This window comes from Bufo gargarizans, chromosome 3 (genome assembly GCF_014858855.1).
Source record: "Bufo gargarizans isolate SCDJY-AF-19 chromosome 3, ASM1485885v1, whole genome shotgun sequence".
Classification (NCBI taxonomy): Eukaryota; Metazoa; Chordata; class Amphibia; order Anura; family Bufonidae; genus Bufo; species Bufo gargarizans.
The window spans coordinates 173,410,358-173,436,792 of NC_058082.1; the positions used below are offsets into that span (position 1 = coordinate 173,410,358).

Sequence of the window (26,435 nt, forward strand, 5' to 3'; positions counted from 1 at the left end):
CCTGATGTAGGCTTTAGCCAAAAAACAACCACACCATTGAGGGTTAAATGCACTTGGTCGCAGCTTGTGCTGGCGCACCACAAGACACAAAATGGCCGCCGATCACCCCAGAAAAATGAGACTGACAAACGGTCTGTGCAGCCTAAAAACAGTGAGCAATTGAGGATCAGCAGCTCAATGATCCACAGCTGCAGATCGATCAGTTAATCAAGTCCTTTGGAGGAGTTAATCTGCCTAATCTCGCCCTACTGTCGCAGCCGCAACCTCTCCCTACGCTAATCAGAGCAGAGTGACGGGCGGCGCTATGTGACTCCAGCTTAAATAGAGGCTGGGTCACATGGTGCTCTGGCCAATCACAGCCATGCCAATAGTAGGCATGGCTGTGATGGCCTCTTGGGGCAAGTAGTATGACGCTTGTTGATTGGCTGCTTTGCAGCCTTTCAAAAAGCGCCAAGAAAGCGTCACAAAAGCGCGAAGAAAGCGACGAACACCGAACCCGAACCCGGACTTTTACGAAAATGTCCGGGTTCGGGTCCGTGTCACGGACACCCCAAAATTCGGTACGAACCCGAACTATACAGTTCGAGTTCGCTCATCCCTAGTGGTGTCCATATTCTAAAAAGGATCTAGGTCCTCCACAGGTAATTGTAGACCAGTTAGTGGGAAAAATGTCTGAAGGACTCTTAAGGGACTATATACAGGAGTATGTGACCGTAAATAATATTATAAGTGATAACCAACATGGGTTTACAAAGAACAAAAGTTGTCAGACTAAGGCTACTTTCACACTCACGTTTGGTGTGGATCTGTCATGGATCTGCACAAACGCATCCGTTCAGATAACACAACCGCATGCATCCGTTCAGAACGGATCCGTTTGCATTATCTTTAATATAGCCAAAACCGATCCGTCTTGAACACCACTTAAAGTCAATGGGGGGCCGATCAGTTTTCTATTGCACCATATTGTGTCAGTAAAAAAAAGGAGATTTTTGTATAACTTACCAGTTAAATCTCTTTCTCGCTCTTCCTTGGGGGACACAGACCTTGGGTATAGCTCAGCTCCCTAGGAGGCGTGACACTAAGTAAAACTGTTAAGCCCCTCCTCCAGCTATACCCTCAGCCTGGAGATAGAGGCTACCAGTTGCGTGTCCAAGTAGTGAAAGGATAACAACCAATAACGGAAACAACCAGCCAGCAACCCAACGGGGCGCCAGACCATAACCCTGTAACCAAACACAGAAGGGTGGGTGCTGTGTCCCCCAAGGAAGAGCGAGAAAGAGATTTAACTGGTAAGTTATACAAAAATCTCCTTTTCTCGCCCATTTTCCTTGGGGGACACAGACCTTGGGACGTTCAAGAGCAGTCCAAGAAGGGAGGGACCACAAACCCAAGGCGGAACACCACCAGAGCATCAGGAAACCGCTGCCTGCAAAACCAGGCGGCCCAAAGCAGCATCCGCTGATGCATGCGTATGCACCCTATAGAACTTAGTGAAAGTGTGCAGAGAGGACCAAGTGGCTGCTTTGCACAACTGTTCAGCCGAGGCCCGATGCCTCTGCGCCCAGGAAGCTCCGACTGCTCTGGTGGAATGAGCAGTGACGCCGAAAGGCGGAGGTCTGCCCTTGGCTCGATAAGCCTCAGACACCGCCAGTTTAATGAAACGGGCAATAGCCACCTTGGAGACCGCCAACCCTTTGCGCGAACCCTCCGGAACCACAAACAGGGAGTCCGTGCGCCGAAAGGACCCGGTGACCTCCAAGTAAATCCTCAACGCCCTGACCACATCCAGACGGTGCAGTTCCCGTTCTCTGGGGTGGGAAGGAGAGGGACAGAGCGACGGAAGGACGATGTCCTCATTGATGTGAAAGGCGGAGACCACCTTTGGCAGGAAAGTCGGGACAGGCCGAAGCACAACCTTATCCTGGTGGAAGATCAGGAAAGGTTCGGAGCAAGAAAGAGCCGCTAACTCCGACACCCGTCGGAGAGACGTGACGGCCACAAGAAAGATGACCTTGCAGGACAGAAGGCGAAGGGAGACCTCCCGTAAAGGCTCGAAGGGGGCTGATTGGAGCGACGAGAGCACCACATTCAGGTCCCAGGAAGGAACTGGAGGGCGGTACGGCGGAACAGAGTGAGCCACCCCTTGTAAAAAGGTCTTAATTGGCCCTAGAGGGGCCAGGGGACGCTGGAGAAGAATAGACAGCGCCGAATCTGACCCTTCAGAGAACTGAGGCACAGCCCCAGGTCCAGACCCGACTGGAGGAAGGACAGGATTGTGGGAAGAGAAAACCGGAGAGGTGGGATGCTCCGGGACTCACAGAACCCCAGATAGGACCTCCAAACCCGATAGTAGATCCTAGAGGATACGGGCTTACGAGCCCGGATCATGGTGCGGACTACGTCCGCGGAGAAACCCCGTCGCGTTAAGACGGCGGTCTCAATAGCCACGCCGTCAAACGTAGCGAGCCTAAATGCTCGTGGAAGATCGGTCCCTGAGAGAGAAGGTCTTCCCTGGAGGGCAGTGGCCACGGTGCGTCTGCCAACAGCAACATTAGGAGAAAAAGTAAAAATAACAAGGAGAAAACAGCCCTGCAGTAGCAGGGAGTGTCTTGCCTCCTTGGACACTAAGCTAAAACTGGTAGCCTCTATCTCCAGGCTGAGGGTATAGCTGGAGGAGGGGCTTAACAGTTTTACTTAGTGTCACGCCTCCTAGGGAGCTGAGCTATACCCAAGGTCTGTGTCCCCCAAGGAAAATGGGCGAGAAAACGGATCCGTCCCGATTGACTTACATTGTGCGTCAGGACGGATATGTGCGTCAGACGCCAAAGCGGAATGGAGGCGGAACGGAGCCAAACTGATGCATTCTGAGCGGATCCTTATCCATTCAGAATGCATTAAGGGCAAAACTGATCCGTTTTGGACCGCTAGCGAGATACCTGAACGGATCTCAAACAGAAAACAAAACGCCAGCGTGAAAGTAGCCTTAGAGTACTTTCACACTAGTGTTATTCTTTTCCGGCATTGAGTTCCGTCCTAGGGGCTCAATACCGGAAAATAACTGATCCGTTTTATCCCCATGCATTCTGAATAGAGAGCAATCCGTTCAGGATGCATCTGGATGTCTTCAGTTCAGTCTTTTTTACTTTTAAGGACGGAGATAATACCGCAGCATGATGCGGTTTTATCTCCGTCCAAAATTCCGGAACACTTGCCGGAATGCCGGATCTGGCATTTGTTCCCATTGACATGACATTTCACGAATACTGGGACACAGAACACCAGTCTTCACTGAATGCCCACAATAATTAAACAAATGAAAGCACATTTAGCATGTTGACAACAGTAATATATAAACATATGTACAAAATACCTGTACAGTTTCTGTATTAGCACTCTGTGCCTCAGCTGGCTCCGTGTTATTGGAAGGAACTGGTCCTAGGCGTTCTTTGACGGACTGTTTGACAACTGGCAAGTTTGGAGGCTGAACATTAAGCTGGCCAACCTGAAAAGCAGACATATTACTTCAATGTGCTCTGGGTCTCACAACCATTGTTCAACAGATAAACTATTTATTCTATTGGTAATAAATCGCAAGATATCTCATGCTAGGCAAACGAACCAGAGAGCAGAATCGGAGCCATGAAGAGCACTGATCCCCGCTGCGGTCGCTCAGTTTACCATTCTCACTGCTCTCCACTTCCAGGCCCCGATTCAGCACACAAATTCCTGCTCTGCAAAATCAATGGATTTTGAGCAGATCCTTTTCCATTCAGAATGCATTAGGGCAAAACTGATCCATTTTGGACCACTTGTGAGAGCCCTGAACGGATCTCACAAACGGAAATCCAAAACACTAGTTGGAAAGTAAACTTACTTACATCCATGTAACCTCACAGCTTACCACCAATACAAGGTAATAGGCTGCAAGACGCCGGCATATTCAGCCTGCTGACTGGTATTTGCAATTTTAAAGAGTAACTTTAAAGGTAAATTTTAAAGGGAACCGGTCACCTCCAAAAGTGATATAACACTGCCAGCATTACCTTATAGCAGCCCCCAGTCTGTTACTGATCATGTGCGTGAGCCAGAAATTCGTCAATCCATACTTGTGAAAAACGCTTTTTTATTCTCCCTGAGCGCTCCGTTTGCAGTGAACTTGAAGTCAAGCAATGCCCGCCTCTTACCTGTCCCCTCCTGACTATGATTTACATATTTACCATTCCTTGGAATCATGCCAGTCTGGCGCCTGTGTTGTGCGCCACTTGTGACTGCACGATCCCATCTCGGGCAAAATTTTGTAACTGCGCATGCGCCAGCCGGCTCGCACTGTGAATACAACTCCCCGGTGCAAGCGCCCTCGCTGATTGCAAGCGCGCTAGCGCAGAATCGAGGCGGTCGGCGCATGCGCAGTTACAAATTTATGCCCGGCTGACTGCGGGAGCCCGAGACGGAATCGTGCAGTCACAAGCTGCACACCGCAAACGCGCCAGACTGGCACGATCCCAAGAAATGGTAAATACGTAAGTCATAGTCAGGGGGGGACGGGTAAGACTTGGGCATTGCTTGACTTGAAGCAAGGAGGCTGCTGCCCCCTTGACTTAAAGCTCACTGCAGACAAAGCGCTCAGGGAGAATTAAAAAAAAATGTATGGATTGACGAATTTCTGGCTCACACAGGATCAATTACAGACTGGGGGCTGCTATAAGGTAATGCTGGCAGTTTTATATCACTTTTGGAGGCGACAGGTTCCCTTTAACCACTTCAGCCCCGCTAGCTGAAACCCCCTTAATGACCAGAGCACTTTTTACACTTCGGCACTACACTACTTTCACCGTTTATTGCTCGGTCATGCAACTTACCACCCAAATGAATTTTACCTCCTTTTCTTCTCACTAATAGAGCTTTCATTTGGTGGTATTTTATTGCTGCTGACATTTTAACTTTTTTTTGTTATTAATCGAAATGTAACGATTTTTTTGCAAAAAAATGACATTTTTCACTTTCAGCTGTAAAATTTTGCAAAAAAAACGACATCCATATATAAATTTTTCGCTAAATTTATAGTTCTACATGTCTTTGATAAAAAGAAAAAATGTTTGGGCAAAAAAAAAAAAATGGTTTGGGTAGAAGTTATAGCGTTTACAAACTATGGTACAAAAATGTGAATTTCCGCTTTTTGAAGCAGCTCTGACTTTCTGAGCACCTGTCATGTTTCCTGAGGTTCTACAATGCCCAAACAGTATAACTACCCCACAAATGACCCCATTTCGGAAAGTAGACACCCTAAGGAATTCGCTGATGGGCATAGTGAGTTCATAGAACTTTTTATTTTTTGTCACAAGTTAGCGGAAAAACGAGATTTTTGTATAACTTACCAGTAAAATCTCTTTCTCGCTCTTTCCTTGGGGGACACAGAAGACCTTGGGTATAGCTCATCTCCCTAGGAGGCGTGACACTAAGTGAAAACTGTTAAGCCCCTCCTCCATCAGCTATACCCTCAGCCTGGAGAGAGAGACTGCCAGTTGCGTGTCCAAGTAGTGAGAAAAGGCAAAGTCCAACAAGTGGAAACAACAAGCCAACTACCCAACGGGTAAACAAAAACTCGGAAACCGTGCAGAAAAAAACCAATGAATGGGTGGGTGCTGTGTCCCCCAAGGAAAGAGCGAGAAAGAGATTTTACTGGTAAGTTATACAAAAATCTCGTTTTCTCGCCCAATTTCCTTGGGGGACACAGAAGACCTTGGGACGTTCAAAAGCAGTCCAAGAGGGGAGGGACCACAGCACCAAGGCGAAGCACCCGAAGGCAGCAAGGAAATGCCACCTGCAAAAACCAGGCGGCCCAAGGCAGCAGCCGCCGCCGAAGCCAGAGTACGCACCCAGGAAAACCTGGTAAAGAGTGCAAGGAAGACCGTGGCCACCCTGCACAATGACATGGCCGAAGCCCAATGTCTCCGGCCCCGGAGGCACCAACCGCTCTGGTGAAATGAACGGTGACACCAAAAAAAAAAAACAGAGCCCTGCCCTTGAGCAGTAACCACAGCAATAGCCATGTGGTTAAGCGGAGGAAAGCACCCAGGAGCCGTGAACCTTGGCGCGGACCTCCTGGAAACAAGAGACCGAGCGTCGACAAGAGTCGGAGATGTCCAAGCAAAAAACTGCAGACACTTCAAGTAACAGAGTCCCAGTCGCAGGTCCAGGCCAGACTGGAGAAGACCGAATCACGGGAAGAGAAAGGCAGAATTGGGTGAATGCCCAGCTTCCTAAAGAACCCCAGGGAAGACCCTAAGTCAGACAACAGAACCTGGACGAAGCACGGCCGGGAGCGAACACTAGTGTGCTCGCTGGACTCGTCTGGGCAGACGGGAGGAAATCCAATGCGAGTAAGCGCAAATCAGTGACACGGCAAAAAGGTTGGGAAAACCGGTCCCGTCGGCCCCCGAGCAACGCCGTCCCGAATCCACGCGGAGTGGGGGAGCAGATGGACAAACGGAAGGAACCGAACGGGACCCGGCCAGTTTCCAACAGACTCCAGGACAAGTCAGGCTAAGTCCTCGTCGTTGTAGCCACCACAGTAAGGTGTTCTACAGACCCGAAGTGGGGGCTTGAAGGGTAATCTTGACAGAAGAAAGTAGGCACGCCAGGTTACCGAGAAGGTAAAGTCCAAGCAGGACCAGCGCCCAGAATGGTAAAAGTAATCTGCACCCAGCGGGAGGACAGAATGCGGCAAACCCGGTAATAGGCACACAGCTAGTACAGCCAGTGTGAACAATGGAGACAGTACGAGGTCATAAGGAACACCGGGACCATCCATATGAACAACCATGGTCTCCCCAGGGGGGAGGGCAGTGAAGGAACAGCCCCTGAAGCCTGGCCGGGGCAGAAGCCACATCGGAGTAAAACTGACCCAGGAGAAGCCAAAACAGAGCCGTCGAGAGAAAAATAGCCGAGAAGACGGATGACACCCTCCAACCGCAAGGAGGAGTGGGCAACAGGGAAGCCACAGGACCGCTCAAAAGCAGAACTCCGCTACTCCGAGATGTCCGGCTCACCAATTCGCAGAAGGCGAATACCCTAACGAATCGAAAGTGGAGGTCCCTGAGACCTCGGTAATCGAGCAACCAAGAGAAGTTGGGCGACCTGCTCGAAAAGAGCGGCTAGAACCTGGTAGCAAAACAAACTGAAGCACGGAGGGTGCCAACAGGAAGGACTCAAACCAAAACGCATCCAAGAGGAGGAATGGCAACAGGCGAGGGAACCGTAATCCGGCCAGAGCCAACGTAGACTGCGAGGGACGCTGGAGACAGCACTCTCGACCATGTGACCGCTTGCGCTGGGAAGCAATGCCACAGGGTAACTAATGGGTACGCATCCAGGAACCACAAACACTCCCCAGGCGGAAGGGCCAACGAATATGGTGGATACCGTCACAACGGAAACACCAAATATACCCTCCGAACAGAGAATGGATACCACCCAGCTCGCTGCAGTAGAGAACAATAGAGCCCGTCCAGGCCAGGTGAACAGAAAGATCTCCTCAGAGAAGAGTGCCAGGCCGGCGGCAATCACCGTATCCCAAGAGAAAAACGACAAGTCGCAGGAAGAATGGAGGCATACGTACAAGCAGCCCCATAAGCAGTGAGAAAGCCAACCCACCTACGGAAGGAGAAGGCATACACGGCCCAACAACGCACAGAGTAGCAGCCCCCAAGAGCGTCCGCCCACTGCGAAATAGTCATACAGCAAGGAGGGCCAGCCACAGAGCCCCACAGAAGTGCAAAGTGCAACCGGAAGGGGGGACATACACAAGACTAGTATGGCATGCGACGGAGCGCAAGCAGTCCGCCCAGAAGAGAGGGCAATGTACTTGGCAAACAGTGCGGGCAGCAAGCGTGCAAAGCCCGCCCCACAAGGGGGTGATGCCCAAGACCAGCACCTACTTCAGAGAAGGAAGACATACCATATTCCGCCCAGAAGAGGGCCATGCACATGGCCACACCGCATCCAGCAGGACGTCCACCTAGTGAAAAGGGGACATGCACAGGGTAATCCTAGCATTAAGTGAGTGTGCAATAATCCACCAAACACCGAATTTTGTGAGAGTACAACTACTTCGCCAATGAATGGGGACAAGTACAAGTCCAGCACAGCACATACAAGGACAGTTGTGAGTCCTGTGAGCGTACAAAAGGTCCACCCATGGAATGAGGGGTGGTCACGCACAAGGCCAGCACCGTATCCAATGGGAGTGCAAGCATTCCACCCATCTTAGAGGCCAGCAACGTATCCGGTGAGAGTGCAGTATGCCACCCAGAAGGGGGAGCCATGCCCATGGCCAGTATTGCAACCAGGGAGAATGCGAGCACCCCGCCATGGATGGGGGTCAGGCACCTGGCCAGCAGCACACTGGCGAGAGAACAAACACAGTCAGTGAGAGTGTGTGTATGTTGCCTGAGGAAAGGAGACATGTCCATGGCCGGCAGCGAATCCAGTAAGAGTGCCGTACACCACCCACAAAAGGGGGAACATGTATATGGCCGGCAGTGGATTTAGTGAGTTGCAAGCGTCCCACCATGGAAGGGGGTCCTGCACGCGGCCAGCAACTTATCAGCGAGAGAACGACCCCAGTCAGTGAGGGTGTATGCATGGCGCTTGAGGGAAGAAGGCATGCCCAAGGCCGGCAGCGAATCCAATGAGAATGCAGCATACCGCCTATGGAAGGGGGTTATGCACATGGCCGGCTGCCCAGCACCATAACCAATGAAGTGCAGTATTCCGCCTAGAGGAAGGGGTCATGCACAAGACCGGAAGCGAATCCAGTGAGTGCAGCATTCCGCCCCTGGAAGGGGGTCATGCACAAGACCGGCAGCGAATCCAGTGAGTGCAGCATTCCGCCTATGGAAGGGGGTCATGCACAAGACCGGCAGCGAATCCAGTGAGTGCAGCATTCCGCCTATGGAAGGGGGTCATGCACAAGACCGGCAGCGAATCCAGTGAGTGCAGCATTCCGCCTATGGAAGGGGGTCATGCACAAGACCGGCAGCGAATCCAGTGAGTGCAGCATTCCGCCTATGGAAGGGGGTCATGCACAAGACCGGCAGCGAATCCAGTGAGTGCAGCATTCCGCCTATGGAAGGGGGTCATGCACATGGCCGGTATCAAATCCAGTGAGAGCAGCGTTTCGCCTATGGAAAGGAATCACGCACATGGCCGGCAGTGAATCCAGTGAAAATGCAGCGGTCCCCTATGGAAGGGGGTCGTGCACCAGACCAACACCGTATCTGGTGAGAGTGCAGAGTCCACCTATGGAAGGAGGACATGCACAAGACCGGCAACGAATCCAATGAGTGCAGCATTCCGCCTATGGAAGGGGGCTGTGCACATGGCCTGCAGCGAATCCAATGAGTGCAGCGTTCTCGTGCACATGGCCAACACCGTATTCGGTGAGAGTGCAGTATTCCACCTAAGCGGGGGGTCATGCACCAGGCAAGCCTGCAGCCCGAGAGAGTGCAGTATCCCGCCTAGGAAGGGGTTGTCTGCACATGGCAGTTACCATAGCTGGAGGGTGACGAACTCTGCCAACCGAAAAAAGGAGAGCGCATGCACTTGGCCAGCGCTGTATCCCGGAGAGGGCAAAGAAGGGAAACATGCACCAGCCGGGGAGTGCGACACCATGCCGCTCATGGAAGGAGCATGCATACAGGCGGCGCTACTGAGATAAGGCTGCAGCGTCCTGCGCAGCGCACAAGAAATCCATTAGCTTAACCATGTTATGCATTTCTAAATAAAAAATAGCCTCACTGAGGCAGAAGAAGTGCCACCATACAGGTGCCCAGCATAGAAGTAGAGGGGGGGGGGGGGGGGCGCCAGCCATATAGGCCCATCAGCCGAGCAAAACAAACTGAAGCACGGAGGCCGGTACCCGAAGGGTTAACAGCCAACCAACCTGGAAGGGAGGAGGAGGCGGCGCCGCGATCCCCTGGGGGCGGGGAACCTCCAGGCGGGAAGAATTCGCGCCCGGAGAAGTTCCCGCCCCCTCCAACAGAGGCCGGAAGTTTGCGGCCTAGCAGGCCGTGAAGCCGGGGCCTAAATTTTCTGCGGCACCCGGCTGACCGGGGCCGCACAGGAAACCGGAGCGGACTGCCTGGACAAACCGGCCGCGGAAGCCCACCCCGCGGACCGGAAGTCAGGGGCCCGGGTGGAGCGCCGGAATGCGACCCAGTAGGCCCGAAGCCTGGGCCAAAATTTGCGGAAGTCGCCGACGGCCGGCCGGAATCGTTGGAGCATCGTGCTCAAGCCAAATGCCGGCCGCGGGAGTCCACCCCGCAGGCCGGAACAGTCGGGGGCCGGGAAGGAAGTGCGGCCCAGCAGGCCGGGAAGAAGCGCCGGAGGTGCGGTCGCCCAAGCAGCACTGCCGTCAGGAAAAGGCCCCCGGTCCAGAGCAGCGCATCGGTGAGGGGATGGGGGGACCCTGAGACCAGGTGCCCGTGAGGATGTGAGCACAGCGTTCCCAGGAGGGACGCTGATAAGTGAAGGGAGGCGATGTGGTTGCCTATTCGCAGCATTCTGCTGCTAAAATGTCCCATGAGGGCCAGAAGGGAGGAGAGGGAGCAGGGAGTGGAATGTCGCCCCGCAGCACCCCAGGGGCCAGCCTAGGTCCAGCAGTGACCGAAGGGTCCAAGTATGGGGGGTCAGGCACGCAGGAGACCAGGGTGGGGGGTGGGGGACGAAGGGCTGGAGAAGCCACTCTCTCACCATAGTCGTCTTCACCCTCGGTCCATTCCAGCAGGGTCGCCCCTTCAGCTACTGGCACCGTAGTGGCAGGACGCTGGGAGAGGGACTTGGCGTGCGGGCGACCCTTGCGCTGGCGGGATGTAGGGGAGCTGGGCTGCCCTGATCCACCTTGTCTTCTGTGGGGGAGGCAGCAGTGCGGGTGACCGGCACTGGCGCAGCTCAACCCCGGGAGAAACAGAGAGGTCTAGTGCGTCTCTGTTGTCCCTGATGATCTGGAACAAAAAGAAAAGAAAAAAGTAAAAATCAAAATTTAAACAAGGAGAAAACAGCCCTGCAGTAGCAGGGAGTGTCTTGCCTCCTTGGACACTAAGCAAAAACTGGCAGTCTCTCTCTCCAGGCTGAGGGTATAGCTGATGGAGGAGGGGCTTAACAGTTTTCACTTAGTGTCACGCCTCCTAGGGAGATGAGCTATACCCAAGGTCTTCTGTGTCCCCCAAGGAAATTGGGCGAGAAATGATGATGATTTTTTATTTTTTTCTTACAAAGTCTCATATTCCACTAACTTGCGACAAAAAATAAAAAATTCTAGGAACTTGCCATGCCCCTCACGGAATACCTTGGGGTGTCTTCTTTCCAAAATGGGGTCACTTGTGGCGTAGTTATACTGCCCTGGCAATTTAGGGGCCCAAATGTGTGAGAAGAACTTTGCAATCAAAATGTGTAAAAAATGACCGGTGAAATCCGAAAGGTGCACTTTGGAATATGTGCCCCTTTGCCCACCTTGGCTGCAAAAAAGTGTCACACATGTGGTATCGCCATACTCAGGAGAAGTTGGGGAATGTGTTTTGGGGTGTCATTTTACATATACCCATGCTGGGTGAGAGAAATATCTTGGCAAAAAGACAACTTTTCCAATTTTTTTATACAAAGTTGGCATTTGACCAAGATATTTTTCTCACCCAGCATGGGTATATGTAAAATGACACCCCAAAACACATTCCCCAACTTCTCCTGAGTACGGCGATACCAGATGTGTGACACTTTTTTGCAGCCTAGGTGGGCAAAGGGGCACATATTCCAAAGTGCACCTTTCGGATTTCGCAGGCCATTTTTTTACACATTTTGATTGCAAGGTACTTCTTACACATTTGGGCCCCTAAATTGCCAGGGCAGTATAACTACGCCACAAGTGACCCCATTTTGGAAAGAAGACACCCCAAGGTATTCCGTGAGGGGCACGGCGAGTTCCTAGAATTTTTTATTTTTTGTCGCAAGTTAGTGGAATATGAGACTTTGTAAGGAAAAAAGAAAAAAAGAAAAATCATCATTTTCCGCTAACTTGTGACAAAAAATAAAAAATTCTAGGAACTCGCCGTGCCCCTCACGGAATACCTTGGGGTGTCTTCTTTCCAAAATGGGGTCACTTGTGGCGTAGTTATACTGCCCTGGCAATTTAGGGGCCCAAATGTGTAAGAAGTACCTTGCAATCAAAATCTGTAAAAAATGGCCTGTGAAATCCGAAAGGTGCACTTTGGAATATGTGCCCCTTTGCCCACCTTGGCTGCAAAAAAGTGTCACACATCTGGTATCGCCGTACTCAGGAGAAGTTGGGGAATGTGTTTTGGGGTGTCATTTTACATATAACCATGCTGGGTGAGAGAAATATCTTGGCAAAAGACAACTTTTCCCATTTTTTTATACAAAGTTGGCATTTGACCAAGATATTTTTCTCACCCAGCATGGGTATATGTAAAATGACACCCCAAAACACATTGCCCAACTTCTCCCGAGTACGGCGATACCACATGTGTGACACTTTTTTGCAGCCTAGATGCGCAAAGGTGCCCAAATTCCTTTTAGGAGGGCATTTTTAGACATTTGGATCCCAGACTTCTTCTCACACTTTCGGGCCCCTAAAAAGCCAGGGCAGTATAAAGACCCCACATGTGACCCCACTTTGGAAAGAAGACACCCCAAGGTATTCAATGAGGGGCATGGCCGAGTTCATAGAAATTTTTATTTTTTTTGCATAAGTTAGCGGATATTGATTTTTTTTGTTTTTTTCTCACAAAGTCTCACTTTCCGCTAACTTAGGACAAAAATTTCAATCTTTCATGGACTCAATATGCCCCTCAGCGAATACCTTGGGGTGTCTTCTTTCCGAAATGGGGTCACATGTGGGGTATTTATACTGCCCTGGCTTTTTAGGGGCCCTAAAGCATGAGAAGAAGTCTGGAATATAAATGTCTAAAAATGTTTACGCATTTGGATTCCGTGAGGGGTATGGCGAGTTCATGTGAGATTTTATTTTTTGACACGTTAGTGGAATATGAGACTTAGTAAGAAAAAACAAAAACAAACAAAAAATTTCCGCTAACTTGGGCCAAAAAAATGTCTGAATGGAGCCTTACAGGGGGGGGGGGGGGGGTGATCAATGACAGGGGGTGATCAATGACAGGGGGGTGATCACCCATATCGACTCCCGGATCACCCCCCTGGTAAGGCTCCATTCAGACGTCCGTATGATTTTTACGGATCCATGGATCGGATCCGCAAAACACATGCGGACTTCTGAATGGAGCCTTACAGGGGGGTGATCAATGACAGGCGGGTGATCAATGACAGGGGGTGATCAGGGAGTGTATATGGGTGATCACCCGCCTGTCATTGATCACCCCCCTGTAAGGCTCCATTCAGACGTCCGCATGTGTTTTGCGGATCCGATCCATGTATCCGTGGATCCGTAAAAATCATACGGACGTCTGAACGGAGCCTGACAGGGGGGTGATCAATGACAGGGGGGTGATCAATGACAGGGGGGTGATCAGGGAGTTTATATGGGGTGATCATGGGTGATCAGGGGTTCATAAAGGGTTAATAAGTGACGGGGGGGGGGTGTAGTGTAGTGTTTGGGTGCGACTTTACTGAGCTACCTGTGTCCTCTGGTGGTCGATCCTAACAAAAGGGACCACCAGAGGACCAGGTAGCAGGTATATTAGACGCTGTTATCAAAACAGCGTCTAATATACCTGTTAGGGGTTAAAAAAAATCAGATCTCCAGCCTGCCAGCGAGCGATCGCCGCTGGCAGGCTGGAGATCCACTCGCTTACCTTCCGTTCCTGTGAGCGCGCGCGCCTGTGTGCGCGCGTTCACAGGAAATCCCGGCACTCGCGAGATGACGCGTATATGCGTCGTCGTGCGCAGGGCTGCCGCCTCCGGACCGCACATCTGCGTTAGGCGGTTAAGTAAAATTTTAATAAGATGGCCCTAATAAAAGTTTTTCTAATACACTTTATTAATGGATTTTGTATTTTTATTCCACTTTTTCCTACCTAAATTACACCATTCCTTGTGCACTTATAACTGACATTTCTGTACACCGCTGACTGCTCAGTGATCTACGGAGTGTGAAGTCTATGAATTGGGCCGCAGCAGCGGTGAGTTTGGGTAGGAGCGCATATTGCTGCTGACATGCAGTTCTCTTAGCTTAGCGGAGCAGGCAGAAGCAGGAGCTGCTCCACTCAGCTAATCCTGGTATAGTACATGAGTACTGGGCACCTCTTCAAAATGTAACTGAATGCAGTCTCGCTTGTAGTGGCCGTGCAGTGCAATTAGAACTTCTGCCTCTATTCCCTTGAATGGGACGAGCAGCTACACCATAAAGCCCCCCCCCCCCCCCCAAAAAAAAGACAGAGACATCAGTGCTTAGTAACCTAATAATCTACGGGCTGTAAGGGGAGGTGGATGCATCAGAACGAATGTAATATATAAGTGAATGGATGTGTGCGTTTTACAGATTGACAAGATTCGGTGGATTAAGCTGCATTTACATGAGCCAATTATTGTCCCGATTATCGGGAATGACCATGTGAATGGTCGGGAATCTGCCCATCTAAATGTGCCACCAATCACTTAATGAATGAGCAACACACTCGTTCATCAGGTGATCCTGTTGTTCATGCAGGTAGCACCGATCATAGTTTCTGGGCAGAAGATCGTGTGGTCTAAGCGGCAATCTGCTGCTCAGAAACCATGAGTCTGTATGTAAAGGCAGAGGTCTCCTTCACTGAGCGAACAGGCGACTGTCGGGAACAACCGGCTGCAGAATCGTCCCGTGCAAATCCACCTTTAGTTACAGTGTGGAATGTGCCTTGAGAAGGGGAAAGTGCTCTGTACACTTGCTTCAAATTTATAATATCATATAATATGGAAGAGTGGCTGTACATCAAATTGTACATTTTGTTGTTTTTACTAGATATGTATATTACATTATAACTAAAACCTGTAAAAATCATCAGCCAGAAACTGAATACCTTTGGAGCATTTGGAGCTTTTGTTTGATGAGCAGAGCCTTCTCTGTGCCAATACATCTTAATAAACCGGTTATTCAGAACAGCTTCGGTGCTCGAGATGGCCTTCTTGGCTTCAGCATGTGTCGCAAACTGAATTAAAGCACCTTCAGGATCTCCTTCATATGCAACCTGCAAACAAAGAGCAGTGATAAGAAGCTGCAGAATACTTACAGACCCTGACAACGGACGACTTTCATGTGACAAAGTGTCAATCACTCCAGTACTTCTCACATTTGTGAAAGGGGGTGAAGCAGTAACCTGACTCAGCACCAAGACCTTGTAGTCTACATCTAGCTATAATGTGGATACCTGCCCTGTATGAAGAGAATGCGCTTTAACATCACACGGGATCAGCCCTGGGGGTCAACAAAGCGACTGCAATTCTACCAAATGTAAGATAGCAAATTCCAGCTTTTTCAGCATGAAAATCAATTTCTCCTGTGGTTTTCCGCTAATGAGCATAGCCCTTTCCTTACGCCAACTCATTTTAAGTGACCACACATGCACAGCTATTTCGCCACCGAGATGATAGACCATGAACCTGTCACAAAAGTACGAGATTTTCCAGATACACCGTTATGGCATCTCTCACTGAACTGCCATAAAATGTATCAGGGGTAAAACAGCATTAAATCTGAGTGTGGTTCCAGTTGGAAGAAGTGCCTGAGGCTTGTTTAAAGGGGTTTTCTGGGACTTTTTATCCCAGGATAAATCCTCAACATCAGATCAGCCTCACAGCAAACCGCCAATCAGCTGTTTAGAGAGTCGTGGCCCCTTCTTTGGCCTGTGCCTTCACTTTACCTGTCTGCAGCTTATTCCCGTTCATGTGAATGTGCCGCAATACCAAGCACAGCCACTATTTCATTTTCACTTCAGCTTTGTCATGATTAAACAAATATACGAAAGGTGAGGTATATGGTGTACTCAGAGAAGTGAATATCCAGCATACTAAAAATGAAATACCTGCAGATTCACCAGTGTTCCAAATTTACTGAAATGCTCATTCAGTTTACTGATGTTATTCAGCTCCGGAGGAATTCTCCTCAGCTCAAGCTTCGTATTTTCATTTCCAAATACAACTTTCTTCTGAAAGGCAGGGGCGTTCATTCTGATGAAATTTGGCCTGCGGAAGAATAAGACGCTGTTAAACAATGGGCTCCTGGTTGGATGCTACAGCTGTCACTCAGAGGGGGAGGAGCCAGGTGAGCAGTGAAATGTTGTTACGGCCCCTCCCCTCCGGTGCACAGGCAGGGGCAGAATTTAGCAGAAATGTACGCTCTCCCAGCTTACAGAATATATGCCAAGACCCCCCTATGTGCAATACATACTACTGCCATAACGTCAATATATTAAGATTTTATTGTCACATGGGAGTGAAAAATCCTAAACAAGGGAAATTATGATTGTTAGAAAGTATTTATTTAATTACATCAAGAAACAATAAGGTCACTATGGAGCAAAACTGGAGTACTGAAGGGGCCTTCTGGCACTCCTCTGGATAGGCCATCAATACCCCACACCAGGGGTAGGCAACCTCCGGCTCCCAGCTGTTGTGAAACTACAACTCCCAGTATGCATACTTGTTCTGCTCTTCTAAGAACTTGCATAGAAATGAATGGGGCATGCTGGGAATTGTAGTTTCACAACAGCTGGGAGCCGGAGGTTGCCTACCCCTGCCCCACACCATTCACACCAAAACCCCAGCACATTTCTCTAGTGGACGGAGCTGGTAACCTCAGCGTTGCTCTCATTGAAGTGAATGTAGCAGTGCTACAGTAACCAGCTCTGCCCACTACAGGAATCAACACAGCTGGGTACTTCCAGCATTGAAGGGGTTACCCCACTTCAGCAAATGGCATTTCTCATGTATATAAAAGGTAATACAAGGCACTTACTAATGTATTATGATTGTCTATGCATATTGCCTCCTCTGCTGGCTGGATTCATTTTCCATCACATTAGATGCTGCTGGTTTCCATGGTTACGACCACCCTGCAATCCAGCAACGGTTGCTGTGCTTGCACACTACAGGGAGAAGCATTAGTTTGTGTGTGCTCCCATGGTGCCCTCCATCAGAGAGGCTGGCGCTTTTTCCTACAGAGTGCAAGCACAGCCACCACTCCTGGATTGCAGTGTGGTCGTAACCATGGAAACCAGCAGTGTATAATGTGATGGAAACATGAATGAAGCCAGCAAAGGAGGCAATATGGAGAATCACAATACATTAGAAAGTAGCTTGTACTAACTTTCCCTAAATGATCAATGCCACTTGCTGACGTGAGACAACCCCTTTAATGCAGCTAGTTCACAGCAGCTAATCGGACGCCTGTCCATCATCTATAATGGCGATAACGTCTGTCCAAATATCCTATTGAGGAAAATGGATGTCAGGAGAATAGGACTAACCATGTTTTACAAGGACGGCCATTCATCTGCTCTGCAGGGGAAAGGACTGGGACACTGCAGGGACTCCCATATTGTAAGGGTTGGCTGAATACAACATGGCAAACAAGGCAGCCGATCATACACATCCCAGAGCTTGTGTCCCTTTTGATCGCTGATAGCAGTCCATGTGTGCCTCATCATGATGGAATAAATCTGTATTTCTCTCCTGGTACCCAGGAGTCATATTCCAGGACAACCTCTCTCATTCTTTAATTAACCCACTCACATCACCGGTTATTTTTCCATTCTTCTGATCCAGCCCCACTGATGATGCATAACGGATCTCAGATGTGCATAACAGATGCTTCAAAAACAAGATCCATTTTTTTCTTCATTTTTCTGTTTTTCTGACGGATCAGAAGAACGGAAAAAGAAACGGTGATGTGACCCCAGCCTTACACTGAAGACCTGTAATAACAGGTTTACATAATGATTTGTGGGGTCTCTCTGGGAATGTTAAGAACAGACCCGCATTTGCCCAAAGCAGTTTCTAAATGATCTCACACCAACTTACTTGTCAAACCGGGGGATTTTCTGAAGTATTCCAGAGTCTGGGGGTGGAAGGTTTCTTTTCCGAAGATCAGAGTCCACGACAATTCTCATATTATTGTTCACTGGCTTTTCTAAATAAAACATTACAAAAATGGATTTTCAGAAAGAAACAGAGAGGAAAAGGCCTTTTATTTACAGTGTGTGGACAATAGAGAAAGACATACCAGGGCTGCTGAGGATCTCAAAGCACTCTACTGCCCCCTGCTGCCTCACTATATATTTGGTACTTTTTCAAACACCAGATTTGTCATACGTGCACAACTTCCAAATTGCTAAACCTTGACAGCATTTTACAAGCACACACCATAATAAACTATTAAAAAGGTAAAATCCACTGGTAAACCGGGCACAATGCCTTGTAGGCCTAGCTCAACTGAATGTAACTAGACAAAGTGAAGCAAGTGCTTCACACCCGCTATGTGGTCACGTGACAAAAACGAATCCTCGATGCAAAAAATTTGCAACAAGGATTTTTTGGTTTCGAATTACTCGATTTGAGTACTCATTGAAGCCCTAATGTATACAGAGCTTCCTTACTGACCGTGGGAGCTTTGTCGTATGAGATGCATTACAGTGATGCAGGGAGACATGTTTCTGGTGATATCTACAGTTCACAGAGAACATGCAGCACAGACGACCCACGCTGCAATTTAAGCAGCTCAAGAACCACACCAATAATATGCTGAGCTAAATCTGTGCTGCTCAATGGGAGATACGCAAAGTAAAAAAATAAATAAAAATAAACTATAGTTAATTAAAAAATAATGCTTGCAGTACCTCTTGGGGGTAAATCCATGTCTCCAGAAGTCAGGCCTATTAAATTTGGCCTCTGCGCATGCACACGATGTCTGTACATAGGTCTTGAAGTATTTGTCATGCTTGGCGCTTCTGGATTGTAACCATCAGAATCATATGTTTCTGGAAATAAAGGAATAGGTCCTGCAGGGTGGGGACAAGAAAAGAAGGGCAGAAATGAATATATAAAGCAGGAAGTTTTACATGTATAAAGAAAATAAAACACATTAAAAAACAGGTGCGTGTAGGAAACCACACAAAGCAGACTCCCATTAAATTACACATTGTACGCTGATCACTTATGACATCGATTTGACGCAATTCCACCAGTAACTAATCTAGAAACAAAGTCCAAGCTCTGTTGGAAACACTAACAATCTAGACCTTAGCGTGCAGAAAATCAGCTCACATTGGTATCGTGACTTCTACTTTTACAGGATCCATGATGGATATAAACTACCTGCACCATGTTGGTATTTTTTTCTGGCTGTCAAAGAGAAACAGAAACCTGATACTAAAGAATTAAAGGGGTTGTGCCGCCAGGATAGGTCAGCAATATCTGATTGGTGGGGGTCCGACACCTAGTTCCCCTGTTTGAAGAGGATGCTTCCTATTCAAAATTACACTGCGCGTCGTCTTGCTTGCAGCAGCAGCGCAGTTTAATTACAAGTGCTCGTCCTATGCAAGTGAATGGAACAAGCTCCTGTACTTACACTGCACTGCTGAGACAATGTAATCTTGGACAGGAAGTAGTGCTTGCAAGAGCGCCGCCTGCTCTTCAGACAGCTGATCGGCAGGCTCCCTGGTAGTTGGACACCCACCGATCAGATATTGATGACTTATCCTGAGGATAGGTCATCAATCTGTACTGACTGCACAACCCCTTTAAGAGAGCACATTGCCTAAAGCTTTCATTACCATGTATTTACAGTAAAGTCGAAGGATATCAGAGAAAGGTTCATTATAACTAATAAAATATCTCACAACAGACACAAATAGATCATCTCAGCTAACTCATTGATATCTTAACCCCTAAACTGCCCTACCAGATCATTAGGAGAGATGTACCGCCACTGGTCCAGGAAGTATTCACCCAGGGCACTTTATCATTTCACCGAGAATGCAGTGACCTGACTGCCATAGACAATACCCCACTTTCCTATACCAGCTTTGACAAATCTCTCCCATTCTTATCAGTAAGACTACTTTCACACTAGCGTTTTTGCGGATTTGTCATGGATCTGTAAAAACGTTTCTGTTACAATAATACAACCACATGCATCCGTCATGAACGGATCCAGTTGCATTATGTCTTCTATAGCCATGACGGATCCGTCTTGAGGACTGAAAGTCAATTGGGGATGGATCAGTTTTCTATTGTGCCAGAGAAAAGTGATCCGTCCCCATTGACTTATATTGTGTGTCAGGCCCGTTTAGCTCCGCATCTCAGGACGGACAGAAAAATGCTGAAGGCAGCGTTTTGCTGTCCGCCTCCAGAGCGGATTGATGACTGAACGGAGGAAAACAGATGCACTCTGAGCGGATCCTTTTCTATTCTGAATGCAATAGGGCATAACTGATCTGTTTTTGACCGCTTGTGAGAGCCCTGAACGGATCTCACAAACGGAAAGCCAAAACGCCAGTGTGAAAGTATCCTAAGATATTGGCATTTTAAAAAATAATGTTAAAGGGGTTCTCACCTCCCTAGTAGCTGGCTGCCTCGCTGTTCTCAGGGCCTCTCTTCCCTGCTTGCTGGGGGCGGAGCTTAAGTCTCTGATGCAAAGCAAGGCAAGCCTGGCAGGGAGGAAGTAACCCCTCCCCTTGTCAGAGGACATTCAGCCTCAAGGAGAGATCGTGACATTCAATGGTAAGCGGCTTGTCACGATCTGTTCTGTGTGCAGCGTACAAGTTCCCCCTCCTGTCATCAACACAGTTTACTCTGCCTATTTTCCCTGTCACTGCCTTCCTGCAATGTAGTTTTATGTCCTTTCTGATCAGATGTATTGGCCCCCTCCTCCATTATTCATGTCTGTATTATGCTTCCCCCTCCCCTACTGATCATGTCATTACTATGCTCTCCCACCCCCCTCCATTATTCCTAACAGTATTAGGCTCCCCCCCACTGATCATGTCATTATTATGCCCTCCCATCCCGCTCCATTATTCAGGTCTGTATTATCTCCCGCCACCCCACTGATCATGTCATTATTATGCCCTCCCATACCGCTCCATTATTCAGGTCTGTATTATCTCCCGCCACCCCGCTCCCCCACTGATCATGTCATTATTATGCCCTCCCATACCGCTCCATTATTCAGGTCTGTATTATCTCCCACCACCCCGCTCCCCCACTGATCATGTCATTATTATGCTCTCCCATACCGCTCCATTATTAAGGTCTGTATTATCTCCCGCCACCCCACTGATCATGTCATTATTATGCCCTCCCATACCGCTCCATTATTCAGGTCTGTATTATCTCCCGCCACCCCGCTCCCCCACTGATCATGTCATTATTATGCCCTCCCATACCGCTCCATTATTCAGGTCTGTATTATCTCCCACCACCCCGCTCCCCCACTGATCATGTCATTATTATGCTCTCCCATACCGCTCCATTATTCAGGTCTGTATTATCTCCCGCCACCCCACTGATCATGTCATTATTATGCCCTCCCATACCGCTCCATTATTCAGGTCTGTATTATCTCCCGCCACCCCGCTCCCCCACTGATCATGTCATTATTATGCTCTTCCATCCCTATCCTGTTTAGATAATATAAATATATTGAAGAAAAGCTTATTGGAGGGGAAGGAATAGACTCAAAGGGGATTATGAAGGTGAGACAACGCCTTTAATGGGTATGTTGACATGGTTAACTTTTTATAGGGATTCAAAACCATAGTTAGCACTGACATCCACAAGAATCCCACTGAAAAGCTGCCACCCATTGCTGTCAAGGGGAAATCCACATCATAGTTCACATTTAAAAGATTTTTTCCTACCATGGACTTGAAATCTGCATCACAGGAAAAAAATTGTAGTAGTGATGTGTCATTTCTTAATGTAGCGGACAGGTAGCCACAAGCGGATCAACCCCATCTAAGTGAAGCTAATCCTCATGCAGATGTGCCTCAACAAGCTGCAAAACTGTGCACTAAGGCCTCTTTCACACTTGCGTTGTCCGGATCCGGCGTGTACTCCACTTGCCGGAATTACACGCCGGATCCGGAAAAACGCAAGTGTACTGAAAGCATTTGAAGACTGATCAGTCTTCAAAATGCTTTCAGTGTTACTATGGCACCCAGGACGCTATTAAAGTCCTGGTTGCCATAGTAGGAGCGGGGAGCGGGGGAGCGGTATACTTACAGTCCGTGCGGCTCCAGAATGACGTCAGAGCGCCCCATGCGCATGGATGACGTGCTATGCGATCACGTGATCCATGCGCTTGGGGCGCCCTGACGTCACTCTGGAGCGCCCCGGGAGCCGCACGGACGGTAAGTATGCTGCTCCCCACTACACTTTACCATGGCTGCCAGGACTTTAGCGTCCCGGCAGCCATGGTAACCATTTAGAAAAAACGAGATTTTTGTATAACTTACCAGTAAAATCTCTTTCTCGCTCTTTCCTTGGGGGACACAGAAGACCTTGGGTATAGCTCATCTCCATAGGAGGCGTGACACTAAGTGAGAACTGTTAAGCCCCTCCTCCACAGCTATACCCTCAGCCTGGAGAGAGAGACTGCCAGTTGCGTGTCCAAGTAGTGAGAAAAGGCAAAGTCCAAAAGTGGAACCAACAAGCCAACTACCCAACGGGTAAAACAACTCGGAAACAAAGAATGGGTGGGTGCTGTGTCCCCCAAGGAAAGAGCGAGAAAGAGATTTTACTGGTAAGTTATACAAAAATCTCGTTTTCTCGCCCAATTTCCTTGGGGGACACAGAAGACCTTGGGACGTTCAATAGCAGTCCAAGAGGGGAGGGACCACAGCACCAAGGCAAAGCACCCGAAGGCATCAAGAAACCGCCGCCTGCAGACCAGGCGGCCCAGGGCAGCAGACGCCGAAGCCCCAGTGCGCACCCTGTAGAACCCAGTAAGGTGCGCAAGGAAGACCAGCGACCGCCTTGCACAAAAGCATGGCCGAAGCCTTATGCCTCCGGCCCAGGAGGCACCGACCGCTCTGGTGAAATGAACGGTGACACCAAAAGCAGAACCCTGCCCTTGGTGCGGTAACCACAGCAATAGACACAGAGAGCGAAGGAAAGCCACCCTGGAGGCCGTCAACCCTTTGCGCGGACATCCTGGAAACACAAGAGACCGAACGCCGACAAGAGCCGGAGATCTCCAAGTAACAACTGCAAACCCAAACAATCTCCAAGCGGTGAAGCGCCCGTTCCCGGAGACGGGAAGGGGATGACCAAAGCCTCGTAGATAAGAAGGCAGATACCACCCTCAGAAGGAAGGGACGGGATGGAGAAACAGCCCCGTCCTGGAAAGGACAGAGGGCACAGAACACGAAGGGCCACCCATCAGGCACCCGTCAGACATGATGGCAACAGAAAACACAACTGTACAGGACAGCAGGAGTAGGGAGAACTTCTACAACGGCACCAAGGGAAAAACAGGAGAAAAACAGCCCTGCAGTAGCAGGGAGTGTCTTGCCTCCTTGGACACTAAGCAAAAACTGGCAGTCTCTCTCTCCAGGCTGAGGGTATAGCTGTGGAGGAGGGGCTTAACAGTTCTCACTTAGTGTCACGCCTCCTATGGAGATGAGCTATACCCAAGGTCTTCTGTGTCCCCCAAGGAAATTGGGCGAGAAAGCTAAACGTCGTATCCGGCAATGCGCCGAAACAACGTTTAGCTTAAGGCCGGATCCGGATCAATGCCTTTCAAGACTTGCGGCAAGTCTTCAGGATTTTTGGCCGGAGCAAAAAGCGCAGCATACTGCGGTATTTTCTCCGGCCAAAAAACGTTCCGTTCTGGAACTGAAGACATCCTGATGCATCCTGAACGGATTTCACTCCATTCAGAATGCATTAGGATAAAACTGATCAGGATTCTTCCGGCATAGAGCCCCGACGACGGAACTCTATGCCGGATGAAAAGAACGCAAGTGTGAAAGAGCCCTAAGGGTAAATGCACACGATCAGGATGTAGGTCATGTACATTGTATTCTGGGAGAATTTCAAATTCTAATGCACATGATGCAGATTTTGACCTACGGTGTGGATTTTAAAATACGCAGCATGTCAACTGGATTTTCTCCATTCACTTCAATAGGTAGACTCTCTCCAATGGTATCGTAGCCTAAGGTAAGTCCAAGGTTGAACATCATTTTAGTGACAGCCCGAGCACATTATTCGTAATTGTACATGCTTCACATACCTGAGGGAAAAAGTGGAGGTGGAGCACCAGGGGGAGGAGGATGATGAATGCCAGTAGTCACTACAGTAGGGACAGAGCTTGTGGCTGAATTCGGAGGAGCATCCATTCCGGCAGGCTGTAAAGGTGGAAGAGGCGGAGGGGGGCCTGCCAAGTACAAAGCACAAACATCTAAGCATGGGATAAATACAATAACAAACTACTATTCAGATGATTTGCTGAACTTTCTTTTTCCTTAAATTCACAACTAATCTGGCAAGGCAGAACTTCTGTAATTTCTATAGACTCTACAGGCAGTTCTCCCATCTACAGAAACCTTTTCTTTGTCTGCCAATTGCGGTCCTTCAAAAGTTACTCTGAACTCCCTGGTTAATGCAGTGGCGGTCAACCCCAACTGGGTTGGCAACAATGCAAGATATGCAGGCAGTTAGACATGGTAAGTGCCCCTTTACATGGGCCAATGCAATGATCAGAAATGTACAATTTGTTCCTATCCAACTGCCCACTCATTCAGGTGCATTCATATGATGGAATAATCATCTTTAAAGGGCATCTGTCAGCAGATTTGTACCTATGAAACTGACTGACCTGTTACATGTGCGCTGGCAGCTGAAGGCATCTGTGTTGGTCGCATGTTCATATGTGCCTGCATTACTGAGAAAAATTAAGTTTTAATTTATGGAAATGAGCATCTAGGAGCAACGGGGGTGTTGTCATTACATCTAGAGCCTCAGCTTTCTCTGAAACTGCTGCACTCTATACACATTAACCCCTTAACGACCCAGGGCGAGAATGCTCGTCCTCAAACGCCGGCACTTAGCGCTCTCGTCCTGCAGTTGTTCCTCCCCCCGCGTGCGGGCCACCCGGTCAGCAGCAGAGATCCGGCGGTTACTGACCGCTGGATCCTTTCTGCATCCACCAGCATCAGTGATGCCGGTGGATTAACCCCTCATATACCGTAGTCAGCGCTGACCGCGGCATGTGGGGGGTTTGCGCTCCCTCACCTCATGCATCGGGGTCCCCACTCTGCTGTGGCGGGGACTCAATCAGTTGCCATGGCAGCCCCAAGCCATTCCAAGGCTTGGGGCCTGTCATGTACGGAAGCCTAAGAGGCCCAGCCACCAGGCTGGGTCTCTTAGGCAACTGTTAGCGTCTTACAGTGTAAGACACTAACAGTTCAATACAGCACAATACAGATGTATTGTGCTGTATTGAAACAAGGATCAGACCCTGTCCCATAGTATCGACCGGCTCTATAAACATATCACATGACCTAACCCCTCAGATGAACACCGTAAAAAATAAGAAATAAAAACTGCGCTAAACTATTTTTTTGTCACCTTACATCACAAAAAGTACAACAGCAAGCGATCAAAAAGGCGTACGACCACCAATATAATACCAATCTGTTACCACATCCCGCAAAAAATTAGCCCCTACATGAGACAATCGCCCCGCCCCCCCCCCCCCAAAAAAAAAAAAAACTATGCCTCAGAATATGGAGACACTAAAACATCATTTTTTTTTGTTTTAAAAAAGATATTATTGTGTAAAACTTAGAGGAAAAAAAAAAAAAAGTATACATATTAGGTATCGCCGCGTCCGTATCAACAGGCTCTATAAAAATATCACATGACCTAACCCCTCAGGTGAACACCGTAAAAAAATAAAAATGGTGTAAAAAAGCAATTTTTTGTCATCTTACATCACAAAAAGTGCAATAGCAAGCGATCAAAAAGTCATACACACCCCAAAATAGTGCCAATCAGTCATCTCGTCCTGCAAAAAAATGAGACCCTACCTAAGATAATCGCCCAAAAACGGAGAAAACTATGGCTCTCAGAATATGATTTTTTTTGTTAAAAAAAATGAAATAGTTGTGTAAAACTTACATAAATAAAAAAAATTGTATACATATTAGGTATTGCCGCGTCCGAGGCAACCTGCTCTATAAAAATACCACATGATCTAACCTGTCAGATGAATGTTGTAAATAAAAAATAAAAAAAGTGCCAAAAAAGCTATTTCTTGTTACCTTGCCTCACAAAAAGTGTAATATAGAGCAACCAAAAATCATATGTACCCTAAACTAGTACCAACAAAACTTTCACCCTATCCCGTATAAAATCTGCCTTCCAAAAACCGTATTGCATTCCTTTCCTTCTGCGCCCTGCCG

The 26,435-nt window shown here is 48.6% G+C and overlaps 1 protein-coding gene across 3 annotated transcripts in view; it reads right to left on the reverse strand.

Annotated features, from left to right (window-relative positions):
- RBM26 (RNA binding motif protein 26) overlaps positions 1 to 26,435 on the reverse strand; it is a 116,289-nt gene that overhangs the window by 43,492 nt on the left and 46,362 nt on the right. For 2 of the 3 annotated variants that reach the window (XM_044286177.1, XM_044286176.1), the window contains exons 9-15: positions 24,848 to 24,913; positions 24,263 to 24,406; positions 18,861 to 19,022; positions 18,046 to 18,154; positions 16,050 to 16,209; positions 15,048 to 15,215; positions 3,374 to 3,505 (exon numbers count right to left, since the gene is read on the reverse strand). In XM_044286177.1, the coding sequence (XP_044142112.1) occupies positions 3,374 to 3,505; positions 15,048 to 15,215; positions 16,050 to 16,209; positions 18,046 to 18,154; positions 18,861 to 19,022; positions 24,263 to 24,406; positions 24,848 to 24,913 (941 nt within the window). The remainder of the gene's footprint in view (positions 1 to 3,373; positions 3,506 to 15,047; positions 15,216 to 16,049; positions 16,210 to 18,045; positions 18,155 to 18,860; positions 19,023 to 24,262; positions 24,407 to 24,847; positions 24,914 to 26,435) is intronic. The other variant, XM_044286178.1, reaches the window with a different exon arrangement.